The following is a 15330-nucleotide window of genomic DNA, read 5'->3' as shown; positions in this document are numbered from 1 at the left end:
TAGAGAGAACTCATGTCTCCTTGAGAAGTAAATTTATCTCTGGGATCTTCCTGCTCTCCTATAACGGAAGGACAGTCTTGAGCATTTAGTTATAAACAATGACTAGAGCATAACTTCTATAACTAATGTTTTAGAACTGCAGTTTACTTATGTAGCTTATAATACTGTTCAAAAATCCAGTTAATGCATTTGTATTGCACAAGCTGCAAGGGGGAATCGGAATTTTGAGCATTTCTTTTAATGTATTTGCTCCACATAATATTTGATTAAGAGACTTCAGAGCAATCTTTAAGATAACGGTAATTGGATGGCTGCATCAGCTTGAAAGCCAGCTGCTTACCAGCCCAACCCAACGGTTGCGTTTTTAAATGCTGAATTAGAAAACTGAGGGGAAAAGATAGGAGTGGAATTTTGGGATAAATAAACATAATCGTTCACTTTTTATAGCCCATCAAAGCAAGGAAGACCCCAGGTCAAGTTTCCATTAAAAATGAGAGCAGCCAAACTCAACAATCCATTCTCAAGCCAGAACAGCCAGCGTCAGGCAAGATACGCTTCTCGGAGTCAGCAAAACGCGTCTAAGCAAACTGAATCTTCATCTAAGGTTACCAGAAGGGGTTTAAGAAAGGTAAAATCAGCCCCTCCATCAGTGACAAAGCCTTCTTTAAGACTTAACAGCCGGACCACTCGTCAGAGCCAAAGTTCATTACAAGCAGATGTATTTGTGGAATTGCTCAGTCCTCGAAGACGACGAAGAGGAAGAAAGAGTGTTGATAACACACTGGAAAACAGCCCTTCCAATTCGCTTGGATTTAGAATTGTTGATACCACAGACTCGGGTGAACGGCTTAGGAAGTACCCTAAGCTTGCTCTTCCTGTTACTGAGCCCAAGAGAAGAGGCAGGAAACGACAATCCACAGGTCAGAGAAATACATGTGTTTGTCCAGGATGAAAACAGTGTTCTGTTTCTTGCTAAAGTATTTGTGTGGTAGAGCAGGGAGACTAGAAGTGAATGGTTGAAGGCATTTTTACTGCTTCCAGCAAGACAGTTCCCTTCTTTTGCGGTGATAGAAGTGAACCTTAAATATAAAAATAAAAAAATTGTCACCTAAAGAACAAATACTGAATTTGCTGAGGAGATTTAGCCTATCCATATTTGAAGTTTCATATTCACACAAATTATGGAGCAATTGCTAGTAAGTGGATAGAGAATGTGAAAGTGATAATTATGCCTTAACCCATACAAAGGCAGATGTTTACTTATAGCTTTTATGGGTTTGTTTTACTGAAGAGTTAAACAGTGAGGAACACAGAAGTAGACAAGGTAGTGAAATTCGGAATATACACGTACAACAAGAAATTACTACCAGAAGAAAAACGTCATTTATCTGGTACAGGGCTAACCGTGTCCTTGCCAGTTAAGTTAATACCAAGTATGTGATGGTAGGGAAATACTTGGAAAGCTACAATAACCTTTGAAAAACATAAAGGACCCAGTGTGAGACTGAAGAATGTAAAAGAGCTCGCACTCCAGCGTGGCAGCCTTGCATTCTGCACCATTTCTGTCCTTCACCGTTGGGAGTTTCTGGGCTTATCCTCTAACCACCCTGCTGACTACTCTTGAAAGCAGATAAAACCACTGTGAATAGAGGTTTTGTGGAAGTAAAAGTTATGAGCAGGCAGCTTATTCTGGTTTTCTCTAATAGAGCTTTTCTTTTAAGTGTTTAACAAATTGTTTAAAAATTGAAATCGGTGAAAAAATCCTTTCCAAAATTAATGCAATGAAGGAGAATGGAGGAGGAACTCAGCTAAGTCCTGGTACTTAGTATTTTGTGTGGCAAGAGAGACATTTAGTGGTTAATAACAAGGCTGTAGAATAGTCAATACCCGAAGCCAAAGTACATGAGTTGTGCCCTGAAACTGCAATTTTAGTATACAAGAATAATGGTGGTTTGTTTTTTTAATTTTTTTTTAATTTTACTTGTCAGGTTTTTATTTTTATCTGGTGGGGTGTTGGGTTTTGGTTTTTTTCTTCCAGAATCATCTCCTCAAACCTCATTGAACAGGAGAAGTTCAGGACGTCAAGGGGGAGTCCATGAACTCTCAGCTTTCGAACAACTCGTAGTGGAACTGGTGCGACATGATGACAGCTGGCCTTTCATGAAACTGGTTTCCAAAATCCAGGTAACTGATGAACTGTAGAGGGAATGATAATTGTTGAGAATCCTGTTTGCTGCCAGTAAAACTTGGGATTTTATAGCCTTGCCCAGACAGGGCAATACAGCTAAGCAGTGGGATTTGGGAGAACTCTTGCATTTCAGCTCAGTATTTGGTGCCAGAAATAACTTTACAATTGACGTGTTATTGGGAAAAATGTTTCCCATCAGACATTTAAAAATGTGAAATGCTTTGATCTGGGGACACACATACACACATGCAAATAGAGCACAACTGCTAAAGGTAAGCTTGTGGTTATTACTTAATTCGTTGAATTAATCTTCAATTTATGCAAAGGTATTTTGAGAACAGACCTGCAATAAAACAACAAGGCAGGAACAACTTGCCTCTGTTAGTTATAATGCAGTAAAAAAAATGGTTTCTTAGCTTAGCTTTTTCGCTCTTGTTTAGATTTTAAAGTACTTGATGGTAAAGTACATACCCAAAGTGCGTGCTGCTTTAGAGGTTTGTATTACAGTAAAAGCTCCCAAAGCACACCTGCTTTTCTGCAGGCTGCACCGGCTCGTCAGTTGTAAGGCTCTGTTGGAACTGAACAAGGTGCCTGTCCTCTCCAAGCCCTCGGGAGCAACCCTGCACAGACATTCTTGCAGGATCCAGAGCTCGGTTTATTTTAATTTCTGTTAAAATTAACAGTGATAGCTGTTAAGTGAAGACTTGAAACTGTGAAACCAGTCAAAGGTAGCTGGAAGGATTAATGTATTGGGACAGTAAGAATGATGTACAAAAGTGAACGAAAGATGTAAGCACAGAGGAAGAGAGGAATTTTAAATGGAAAAATAGACTAGTGTCTGCCTACTAGAGTAGAGGACTTAGACTGGAAAGCGCAGGAATCTGGTGAATGCAAGGAAGGATCGAGAATTCAACTTAATTTTGATTCTGGAAAGAACCTGCTAGAATTCAGTGCATTCCAGTTTGTCTGAATCAATCACTGAGGGATTGTCTCTATAGTTTGGAAAGAAAAATCCATACCTGAATGACCTAAATTTTCTTCACCATGATAGAAATTTTGATTTAAACTTTTTGCTGCCTTTAAGACAATGTAAAGAATTCGCTGAATGACCAGTGCCTAGCAGGCCAGAAAGAGAAAATTACCTTCCTTTTTAGTACGTAAATAAACAGCACTCCTAAATGGGAAGGAATGAAAAAACTTGTCAATCAAATTCTATTTCTCTACTAATTCTTTCTCTAGGTTTATTTGCAGGTTGCAATTGATACAGTAAAGTTACAGGCCATAACCAAGAACCTGGTTTTAAAACATAAATAATGTTGCATGTGGGTATCTTTTAGTGTTAAAAGAAAAAAAAAAAGTACACATTTGGATCAGATATCTTCTTCTTTCACCTCCCTGCCCAGCTTTGTGAATGACACAGTCACCCTGAGTTGGTCCTTACCTGGAATTCAGAATGTGTGATTCAGATGATCAGCGCTTTTAAGGGTTAGGCAGTCCTTTTCCTCCCCTCGCTTGAATCGCATAAACACCGGTTTGAGGAGCTGTTCATCTCTGCTGCTTGCGTACTGTGTCCTGCTTGCTGCAGAAAGGTTTGCTACCTTCTCTTCAGCACAACTAAATGGAACCTCAGGATTTCATTTCTCTTGCAAGATGGAGAATAGTAGTGAAATAAAAATAGTGATTGCTCATGATTAACAAGCTTTTAATATTGTAATATGTTGCAGGAAAATAAAAGGGTTTACAATCTGGGAAATAATTTTTGTGCTTGACAGATGGGAACAGCTGGAACGCTGTAATGCTAATCGCTCATGCAGTTTTCTTACAGTTGTTCACAGGGTATTTAGGATTAGATTTATTCATTGAGTTGCTGACTAATGTTTGTTGTGGTCTGCTGCTTTAATTATATAAAAAATGGAAAAGCAGTACCTGAAAACTAATACTCAGTTCAGGAACTGGAGAAGGCTGCTTGAGATGAGACTCCTCTGTTTATTTTAAAACAAAGCCAAAATGCTTTCTGCTAATACACGATTTGCTTAATTTTTTTACACAGGTGGAATTTTAAGCTTCCATTTGTTTGTCTATGAATCCTCTTTTTTTTTTAAAGGTACCAGACTACTATGATATCATCAAAAAACCTATTGCCTTAAATATAATCCGTGAAAAAGTGAATAAATGTGAATATAAGTTAGCATGTAAGTATTACTTATTGAAAGAGGTAATGAACTCTGTTCTCTCTTTAAAACAAATTCTTGTCCTAAAATAGAGCTGTGCCAGAGGATTAGAAAGTTGAAATTGTTTGGTTTGGGTTTTGTGGTGTTGGTTGTTTTGTTTTGTTTTTAAAGAGCATTTACTGATATTTTTGTAGTAAGATTTGTTGAACACGGCTCTTCTATTACCAAAATACATCCTGTACAGATAGATAAGACATAAGCAGCTGAGAAACTGCTGGTAATTTCTCAGCCTTTGATGTCAGTGAGTGACACCGGTGAAACATTTAGAAAAGCACTGTTGTTACTGCTTGATTTGTATTTCCTTTATTAATAATCAGAAATTTAAGAATGTTTACATGGCACTTCATTACTATGATGATAGAAACCTGACACATATGTAAAGACACTTTTGTGTTGCAACGCTGTGTAGGATCACTGTGCTCATTCAGTGGTGTCATACTGTTTAGCATACTGCTCTCTGCCTTGAGACATGCTGAACCAATTTATTTACTTCTTATTTCCTAGCGGAATTCATTGAAGATGTTGAGCTGATGTTTTCGAACTGCTTCGAATACAACCCTCGCAACACCAGCGAAGCAAAAGCTGGAACTAGACTTCAAGCTTTCTTCCACATTCAGGCTCAAAAGCTTGGACTTCCAATCACATCTGGTAATGTGGACCATGCCGCTCCCGTGGCAAGGAAGTCACGAATCTAACCTCTGCCTTCCAAAGGATTTTTGAGGGAATTTATGTTCATTAAAATGAAATGTTAAATCACGCAGTTGTCATACCTGTATAAAGCAATAACAACTGTTTAACCACCTTGAAGTGTGGCCTGCACTATATTCTCAATGTAATATTAAGCACTCAGGAGAACGTAGGAAAGATTACCTTTGCTACAGTTTTATTCAGTGTCTAATAATTTTGATAGATGTACTGGATACAGTACTGGTTTACAGAGGTTTTGTACATTTTTAATACATTCATGTGTCCAAATATCTTCCAGAAGTACATTGTTTTTTCCTGCACAAAATGACCTTGTTTCATCCTCTAGATTTTGTAGGAGCTGTGGTATTGAGGGCTTTATCAACTCAGATAAAATCTTCTGCTGTAGCACAGTTGGAGAAACTGTGTGTATGTTTAAAACTTGTTTGAGCATATCTTCTCAACACTACACATGAATGAGTACACCTGCATATCTTTAAGTACTGTACCAGTGCTGGCTGGAGGTATTCAGTCTGAGTTTATTAAGTAGATATTTATTTAGCATTCAAAGTAATTTGTGAATTTGTTTTGTATTTATAAAATTTGTACTTGGGGATTAAAAAAAAGAGTCCCATAACTTTTTTAATTTTTTTCCGGGTTTTTATTCCCCTCTAACTTGATGATCAATCAATAAATACCTTCCCATGTCCCTGGCAGTTCTTCTAGCAATGAGTAAATTTACAGGACTGTACTATAAGTTTCTACGTACAACTTTGGAAGTGTACAAATAAAATGACACATTTTTCAAAGTATTTTGAGCTTCTGGCATTTCCTTTTGAGTTATACTGCCACACGGTCATCCCCAGTAACTTACTGGGACACGTTGCTGGAGAGAACATGGCAGAACTGGGTTTCGATGCGAGTACCCCAACCAGTGTTTTCAGCAGTGGCAGCCACTGTGATACTTGGTCTCTGGGTGATGCAAATGTTACTGGTGTGTAAGGAGTAACGTCAGTAGTATGTGTATAAGTTGTATGGTTCTCTAATTAGGATCTTTATTCTAACAGCGTAAAACCTCATAGCTGTTCAGCTGAGCAGCAGCTTCTTTCAGCTGTCCTTACTGTTCCTGATGGTACAGCCCTCGACTTGGTTCGAGTCAATAGCTTTACAACCCTTTTAAAACCAGTTGTGCCCACCTGGAGGTACGCCATACTCTGAGGAAACAGCATGGAGCAGAAGCTGAGGTGGGAGTGAAGAGGGTAGGAAAAACTGAAACACGAGGCTTGCTGCTGCAGCAGCTCCTCTCCCGGTGTTTGTGCTGGCTGATCTTGTACACAAAGTCCTGTGCGTGCTGCAGACCTGAACAACTCCTTGCTCTGTAGTGGTGGGGTTTCTCTGCTGCTGTGGTGCTCACCTTGCCTTAGAGGTGGCAGGAAGGGGTATTCCCTTGAGCCTGGGGAACGGCTGGTGGTAGATGGGAGGCTGATCAGTTTGAAGTGTTGGATTTGGGGCTTTTTTCTTTAAAAAAAACCAACAGCAACAGCCTGAGAGTGAGAGCAGTGGTGGAAATTGTTCAGGAATGTCTTAGTACTTCAGAGTTCCTATGTGAGCTTTTCCTTGTTCAGAGTTGACGTCTCTCTCCTGCCCAGATCAGACTCATTTCTTATTCCCACCACAATGAATGCTAAATTCCGTAAGGAATGCGAGCAGCAGCAGAGTTACTTGCAGGGTGAAGTTTGTGCTTGATATCCCTGCATCTGTCTGGTCCCAGGAGGATGTGAACATCCTGACTAGCAGGTTGCACAAACAGTTGTGCAAGTTCTCATTCACACGAATAGTCCCCATTGACTTAAATGTGAATACTTCCTTTTTTTTTTTTTTTGGGGTGCGGGGGGTACAGTGAGCTGAACAAGTCCACCTGTGGCCAATGCAATCTACATTGCTACTGTCCCCAACCTACTGCCAGCTGCTCATTCCTGTGGCTCTTTCTCCAAGGTTATTTCCTTCAGTACCTTCCCCTCAGCAGCACAGCCTTGGGAGTGTGGGTAGAGCGGGTGGGAATGGTTTAACCCAAATCCCTGCTGGTGATGGTGCTGTTTGTGTGCTCGTGCTGTGAGCGAGGTTATCGGTTTCACCAAGTTTGCAAGCCTAAGGCCGGCCTTCAATACGTGGCAGGTGAAATACTGAAGAGTGCCCACTGCTTTGAGCAGGTTTGTGCTTAATTGTGCTTAAAATACCCACATACGCTGCTTGTGCAGTGCAGGTCTGACCGGCGCTGGCCTTCGCGGCGCTTGGAGGGCACGGACCAGGGGCTCCAGCCTGGCGGCAGGCTCCCCAGTTGGTGCTTTCAGTTGCAGCTTTTCCAAACTCACATGCTTTTTCCGAGTCGTGTCCATAAGAGTTTTTCATGGCTGTTCATTTTCCCTTACGCATACCCCTTGGGAAAAGGGCATCGCTTCATACCTCCCTCCGGTATAGGGGCTGAGCTACATTCATGCTCCTTGTCCAACCCTTTCCACGCCGTGCCTTGCCGTGACCGCCCTCCCATGTGCTGTTACCCACGCAGGGAGGGCAGATCTGCTGGGGGCTCCAAGCCAAAAGTTCCCCAAAGGTGCAGAAGTGGATAAGGGCAACGGGCTCCCTCTCGGATCAAGCAGCCCTGGCTAATCAGGCCGTACCAGCCGCTCGGGCAAACGGGCGGTAGGCTTCCCCGAGCTTCAGAGGCCGGCGTCTTGTCCTCCAAGCAGCACAGTACTTCCCGTTTTGGTAGCTCCAATATGTCTTAGCCCTGGCAGGTATCCTGAGACTGCTGTTTTTCCTGTTGTGCCAATTCTGCCCCTTTTGTTCATGCCAGGGCTGGGAACTACTGAGGAACCCCCCGCGGCAGTTGCTACTGATGCCTGTTGTACATAACGCTCTCATAATCGTGAGGCCGGTTTCTTTGGAGGACATTGGCTCCACCTCAAAGAGTCTCTTCCAGAAATCTCGGTGTTTCCTCAAAGACAAACTCGCTCACCTCCTGGCCACCCACCGGCTGCCACAGAAGCAGAATGGAAATCCCTGTGGTGGCTGCTGTTAGTGGAAGCTGCTCTCCTGCCGAGCAGGACGAGGCCAGAAGGAGAAGGCCTCTTCAAATGCTGGGTGTAGCCTTGTGTGGTGGTTGCAGTCGAGCCAGTGCTGGTGGCTCGTGCTTGGGTGTCAGCTAGCGGCACCAATGTAGGAAAGCTGTTGTGCCGGGTCCCTCCAGCTGTATTAGGAGGCAGGTGACCACCTTGACTGCCATACCTGGTGTCAGGCTCACCTGCTGGGAGTTTTAACTTCTGGAAACCTTGAATGATGCCGGAAAGCTTGAGTTGCTTTGGGCTGGCATGTGACATGTTGATCCAGCACCCTTCTTTGTGAAGGGTTTGGGCCAGGGCCACCACCCTGCAACCAGTGTTGGATGGCTCTTCTGCGGAGGGTGAGGTTTTAGGTATTGTAGGAGAAATCACATAAATGTTAGTATTAACGGTAAAGGCAGATGACCTTAGCATAATCTTAGCAAATATGGGCATTAGAAACCAGCAAGAAGCAGCTGAAAACCAGCTTGAACGTCCACGTACAATTATAGGGAGGCAGAGACTGGTGGACCCTGAGCAGCCCAACTTGCTGCAGTCACCAGCTGCCCCACAAACAGCCACCCCTGAACTATCGTGGGCCAAAACGGGGGTTCTGCTATGGGCACGCACAGGGAGCAGATCCCTGGGGACACCAGAGTCCTGCCCAACATCATGTTGCTGCTGGACTGGTAATCTAGTACTTTAGGATTGAGGAGATTACATGTGTGGTTTATGATTTTTGAATCAGTGATGTAACCACTGAATTAACCCTTACCCTGCAACGACCTTGATCATCTAAGTTTTATCTGTTTGTATTGAAATAAATAACACCAAACACTGGTCACGTTGTCTGGTGTTGATCACTCTCATAACTGATTAAAACTATTCCAGGCAACGCTTCCCTGAGGCTACCAAGGGCTATTTCTACCCTACGAGTCTTCTCACTCCAAAAATATTGCCAGTGCCCAGCTGACCGCAGGTCGTTTTCTGTACGGTGCTTGGCTCGCCTGCCGTCCCGCGGGAGATCCCCCCCGCACTGAACTGGCGCCGTGCCCCCCCGCAGCAGGGCTTGCTGGGCTGGTTCTGCAGAGGTGCTCACTGTACCCTACCCGGCAGCTTTAAGGGGAAATGCTGAGATTTCTCAGCCTACTGCCATCAGACCAAGTGATGCCTTCTGCCTCCCGCCCTTCATCAGCAACCTTAATCCGGTGCTTCCTTAAGCAGCTCTCTATTAAAACTTTGCCTTGAAGCACTTGATTGTGTGTATGTCCAGTGTCACGCCTGTATAACGACCCCTCCTGGAGAATCTCCAGTTACCACTGATAAGTAAGTTTCCCATTTTGGGGTGCTTAGGTTTGAACATTAATTAACACGGATTAAGTCCAATGCAAAAGGTAAACGACAGGTAGTAAAGCCATCACCTTGCTCCCCATCTGTTTCCAAATCAGGATGCTGAAGTGGCACCACCCCTGACACGTGCCTGTGTTTGTGTACGTATGTGTGTGTACTTGCGCAAAGGTTTGGATCTTCACCTGCTGTAAGCCACCGACTATTAAAATACTGGTTATCATTCACGAATGTTTTACTTCTGTGTCTTTACAAGGTTCATCTCCAGTACCTGGGAATGTGCTGGTAAGACTCGTTTACTCAGACCAGGAGTGGTGCTGGCAGTGAAGCCCAGCCTCCTCCTGCCTCCCCCGCACCCGCCAGCCTGAGCTTCACTCACAACATGCAGCTGGGTCTGTCGTTCAACTGGTTTTATTTTTAAGTAATCAGACAAATCTGGTCTGCTGTTGAGAAGCACTCCGCCCTTGGCCACGCACCCGCAGCTGCCCTCTGGCAGATGGATACTTTTCCAAACCAATGCTTTTTAGTATTTGGAGTGCATTAAATGCTAAGCATCAATATGAACTACACCTGAAATGTCTTCAGTGGCAGAAGGGCACAAGCTGCGTATGTTTTCCAAAAAGTGCACTGAGGCCAACTTTGGGTTTGTTTCTCTACCGTAATATATCCATTTCCTGGGTTGGTAGCGCTGCTTTTCTGGAAAATCGCTGAGTTAATTTTAAATATATATTTTTTTAGGTGCACCTCCAATGAGTGAAATTTTGTAAGGACGAAGAAGGAAAAAAAAAAGATGTTTTCTGGGCCTCCAAACAGAGGCGTGTATCAGCTGTTGCTTCGCGAAGGGGCTGCGGGGTGTGAGGTGCTGGACCCCGCTGAGCTCCTTCGCCCATGGCCGCAGCGGGAGAAGGCAGCCGCCATCTGCGCGCTGCTCCCCACCGCACGCGGCACATCCAGCTGTTCAGGTCACTCGCTTTTGATGATAGAAATGTTTGATAGGGCCAAGTTTCCTACAAGGATGTTCCACGCCAGCATGCTCTCCGGAGCGCTGGCTGCTGCCCACAGGAGATCAGCTTTCACTTATTCTTCTCGGCAGTCCTTTGCCTTGCCTTTCCTCGGTGTGTGTCGAAGAACCACAAAAGAAAGGGGCTTTATTTAAGCAGCAGAGTGGCGCTGCGCTGGCATCGTGTCACAGCACGGAGTTGTTCTGGCACCGCTACACTTTAAACCTGGTTTAACTGTGGCCATGGGGAGGAACTGAAATGGCAGGCTCGTGCCATGATCCCCCTTGTCACGAAGCTGTCCCGTAGAGGATGTTCCTGCTCTGCTAGGAAAACACACCATCCAGCTTGAGTTTTGTCCATTTGCTATTCTTAGCGTACCAATTTATTCAGGCTTTATATAGGTAGGTATTTCTTAGATTAATAGTCCTATAAGAACAGACATGATAATCCATGTGCTTTCCAATTTTTCTCCTCTGAGAGCCTCCCGGATGAAATTAGTTTGGTGGAGAGGGAAGGACTTGAAAACATGGGCTGTGCTGTGGCTTGGCTGCTGGGAATCACCTGTTGGAAATGGCAAAGTGTGAGCCAGGATGCTGGAACAGTCGGGTTTGGGATGGCAGTTCCGGGATGTTTGATTCTGGGCAGCGTGGGGATTTGCCTGTGGGATCAGGGCTTCATAGTTGCCTTTCGCGAGCATTCCAGTGCAGATCCCACCATCGGTCACATGCTGGGCTCTGCAGTGCTCGCACCACTCGAGAGCACTGCTGTCACCAGAGGACACTTTCGCACTGACCGACGGGTCCCGCGATCCAGCAATGGTTATAAATATTCCTGTGCCCCAGTCATCCTAAAGCCCATCCTCAATCACCAGAAAGTGATCTCAACTCATGTATTTAGCATGTTAGGCTTAGCTAATGTTTTATTTTTAGGTTGCTATCTGAAAAAGAAAAACTCGGTGGTTTTAAAAGGCAAGATCAACTTTTTGAGCAACATACCTTTGTGCGGTGGCTTTGCAATGCTTGGAGTAGGTTTAGTCTGTGCGGCTCTTGTTTCCATAGCTGTCCATCTTGCTTCTAAAAGGTTTCTTGGAAACCAGTACTCGGTTCAACCTTCATCAGACAGCATTTCCTTCCATTCAGAATGCAATGCTGCTACCTGAGTCCTAGGTCCTGTCCAGAGCAATTTTAATAGTATTAAAACTTTAGAACCAACATTTCCTGCCCGCATTTGTCTGGCCTTTGCAACTTCCAATCTAAATAGGCCACATGAATTCATCTCCCCTTGTCTTGGCACTTTTTGCGACGGCTTCCTCCATCTCCTGCAGAGGATTTGATCCTTTCCTGGGGATTATTTTTTGTATTGCAAAGATGTCTCCTTAAAGCGGACCTACAATGTCATAGAAGTGCTGATCATGATTAGAAACAGCCTGTTTTCCAAGGATCTTATTCCAACGTGATGACACAACCCCAGCAGGAGGGGAAGCACAGAGTGATGGAGGCTAGCAGCAGAACCAGGCCAAAGCTGCAAGACTTGGAATTAGAGCCCGAAATCTGTGTGAAATCTGTGTACAGAGCTGCTCTGCACTTGTCCAGCCACTGCAAAACACAGATTCCTTGTCCCACCAGGAACTCTGGCTGTCTCAGGGGGCCCACTTTTGGGAGGTTTTTCTGTAAAAAAGAGCATAACAAAGTTGAATCGTTATATTCCTTACATGCCAGACAGCCACGGCATCTTGAAGGCCTGCATGCATCTATCCAGAAGGGAAAAAGCTTTCTAAAATCACTGCCACCTTCTCCTGGAGGTGCACCAGTTTAAACTGTGTCATCTGCTGAGATGTCTGACCGCTTCCTAACTGTTGGCAGTCGTCCTTCTGTGAACCAGGCTGAAGCCATTTAAGAAATTACCCCTTCCAGCTGTCCCGCTCCTCTGCCGAGAGGAGTCACTGCTCTGGCCGAACAAGTTTTCAGAAACCTGAACAAGATGAAACCACTGTTAGGGAAGTCGTAGATGTGGACTTTATTTTGGTGACGCTACCGTTGTCCTTACTTCTTCTTTGCATAAGTTTTGTTATATTTATGTACTAAATTTTACATGCTGTGAGTGAGCAAAGAACCAGCTGTTGAGCCACAGCACAGAGTAAGAAAACAGACTGTATTTTTATCTCCACTCTGATTTTAAAAAGAAATAAAATCCTGCTTCTGTGCTGTGGCAAGCCTATTGAAATCCTAGCGTAGGAGGCAGCAGAATTTGACTTCCTAAGCTTGGAAGGAAAAACCTGAAGACTGCCAGCATAAGGACTATCACTCAATTTGTAAGACATGGGGGAAAGAGCAAAAATTGCTGAACGCTGCTGAGGCACGTGCATAGCAAAGGGACATTGCAGCAGTAAGAGACACATGGCTCGAGCGAGGCATACAGCAGCGCTGAACACCCACTGTAGTAGCAGACAACTTTCTTCTGGTGGCAAAGGCAGGGAATTTTTGCCATAAACTTGAAGAGGATAGCAAGGGGTGAAATCGCTAATGAAGAAGCACCTCCTGGGACCATCACATTGATTGACGTCCCCGCTAACCTTAGGCATCCCAGTTGTACGGCTCTGCTAGAAATTCCTGACAGAAACCAGCAAAACTACGAACAGCATCTCCTCTGTGTTACTCGTATGCATGTCCTTGAAGAGTGCCAGGAAGAAGCATGACGCTGTTGGATTCGTCTGCAGCTGGGAGTGGATGCCGTGGGCTGCGGGAAAGCGCCTCAATAGGAGCTCCCAGGCGTGACTTCCCATGCACCACCCTCCTCTGTGCAGCAGCAACTCTGCCGCAGACAGTGAGAATAATGTATTTCCAACTGAAAGCGGTGTGCTCCAGCTGGAAACAGGCTGGCAGCACCAGAAAACATTTCAGTTTTTCTTCCTGCTGGTTTCACAACTGGCATGCTTTTAGTGTGAGAGATTTTCACTTTTAGGGAGCTCTGCCATTAACTCATTTTATATGAAAATATTGCATACACGGAACAAGAACACAAAGGGCATGGATTATCCAGAAGAGGTTTTTCCAGGTGACTGATACATCTAGCAAATTACACCATTGCATTTTGGCTGCTTGAAGAACATTTCTGCACTTTAATTTTATTAGAATAGTTAAATAATAAAATCTGTATCTTGTTTAGTGTTACAGCCTATTCTTCCAAAGCACTCTGGCAGCTCTTTCCCCAATCCACTTACCCAGTGTATAGGTCGGCTATATATGCCTGGTTTTCTAAAGGTCACTTTGGCTCCCTTCTTGCCATTTTACTGTAATAAGCACTATTCTGTGATGCACAGCAAGCACCTTGCTCCCAGAAAACGATGCTGCTATTTACACTTCCTCTCTTTAGATGGGATTTACCATATTGCATCCATGTCTGCTATATAGCCGAGGTTCTGCTTCACTGTATGTATAGATATATGCATCCCTCTGGCACATCGGTACTTGGGGGTAACAGCCAACATCAGACTCCTCGAACCTAGTGTTGTCAGAGGATGCTTTTTGAGAAGCAAGGCCTGACTTTGCTGTTTGCTTGAAACAGAGGTACCAAGAAACTAATCGTTCTGCCTGACCTACGTTTCCTTCCGTAGGAGGGGTGGTCTGGGGTTTAAAGCAGGGACGGGGACCCAAGCCTCCCTGCCCTGTGCCGGGGCTCACCACAGCCTTCCTGGGTGATCCCAGACAACCCATTAATGGGATAAATAACACTCATCAGGAAGGAAACTTCATTAATAATTTTAAACAAGAGCTTTGCGACCTTGAAATAAAAACGCTACAAGTAGAAGTGAAATAAAAATACTGTCTTTACCATGGAAGTGAAAGTTGTCTGGAAAAAAAAAAGAGTGAATAAATTGAGTAATTAATATAGACAGTGGCTGATCTTACAAATCTTTCCTCACCTGAGGTTATGCTGTAAATTTATCTCAGCTGTAAACATGAAGCAGCAAAAAGAGAGACCGGGGAAGAAACTGCTCATGGGGAAAATGCATTTTGCAGGGCATACGGGAATCTACAAAGGCTAGCAGGGTAAACAGTAGTTAAGTTTTTCTAGTGCTATAAATGTGCAAACCTTTGTGAATGTCAAATATGTGCTAATTACTTAAAAATAATTACTATTTTCTGTTTTTATGAATAAGGCTGAGCAAAGTTTTAGCCTTCAGGGGAATTTTTTGTTCTGTGTAGCCATTTTTCTGCCATTAGTTTTCATGTTTCTCTCACTGGAAGAATATTTATTTCCTTTTTTGCTATGTTTGAATACCACCCCTAAAATGATGTCATTACAAGACATAACATTTTAATTAAATCCCTCGTTTATTGTCCGTTGACCAATGGCAGGCCCACGGCTGCACAGCGCTATGATTCACTGGCACGTGTGACTTACCAGCACGGCGCTGGGAGTCACGGGGGGAGAGGGGGGAATTCCACCCTGTCCCGAACGGTTTGTGGCTGCTGCTCCTCGAGCATCTGTGCCCGCTGCGCTGGGCTCACGCTGCTTCCTCCTGCCTCCCTTTGCCTGCTCTCCTGCCGTAAGGTGAACTCAGCCAGCGAATGCGGATGGTTGAAGAGCTTTCCAAGGGAATAAAAAAAAAAAAAAAATAAATTAAAAAAAAAAAAAAAAGTGGATTTTCATCAGCGGCTGGGCCGCACCGTCAGAAAAGCAGCTCTTCTTGGCAGGGGAAGGAAGGGGCTGCTTAAACCAACCCAAGTATCACAGCTCCCAAGCCGGCACCGCAGCTGGAGGGAATCGTGCCCCAGCTC

The 15330-nt window shown here is 44.2% G+C and overlaps 1 protein-coding gene across 2 annotated transcripts in view; it reads left to right on the top strand.

Moving 5' to 3' along the window:
* BAZ1A (bromodomain adjacent to zinc finger domain 1A) overlaps positions 1–5915 on the top strand; it is a 65199-nt gene extending 59284 nt beyond the window's left edge. The window contains exons 24-27 of one of the 2 annotated variants that reach the window (XM_037393548.1): positions 448–920; positions 2039–2184; positions 4293–4380; positions 4924–5915. In XM_037393548.1, the coding sequence (XP_037249445.1) occupies positions 448–920; positions 2039–2184; positions 4293–4380; positions 4924–5114 (898 nt within the window). In that variant the 3' untranslated portion in view covers positions 5115–5915. The remainder of the gene's footprint in view (positions 1–447; positions 921–2038; positions 2185–4292; positions 4381–4923) is intronic. The other variant, XM_037393549.1, reaches the window with a different exon arrangement.
* The last annotated feature ends 9415 nt before the right edge of the window (positions 5916–15330 follow it).

This window comes from Falco rusticolus, chromosome 7 (assembly GCF_015220075.1).
Source record: "Falco rusticolus isolate bFalRus1 chromosome 7, bFalRus1.pri, whole genome shotgun sequence".
In the NCBI taxonomy this organism is placed as follows: Eukaryota; Metazoa; Chordata; class Aves; order Falconiformes; family Falconidae; genus Falco; species Falco rusticolus.
The sequence above is the reverse complement of the archived record's forward strand: the minus strand, read 5'-3'. Positions and strand labels throughout refer to the sequence as shown.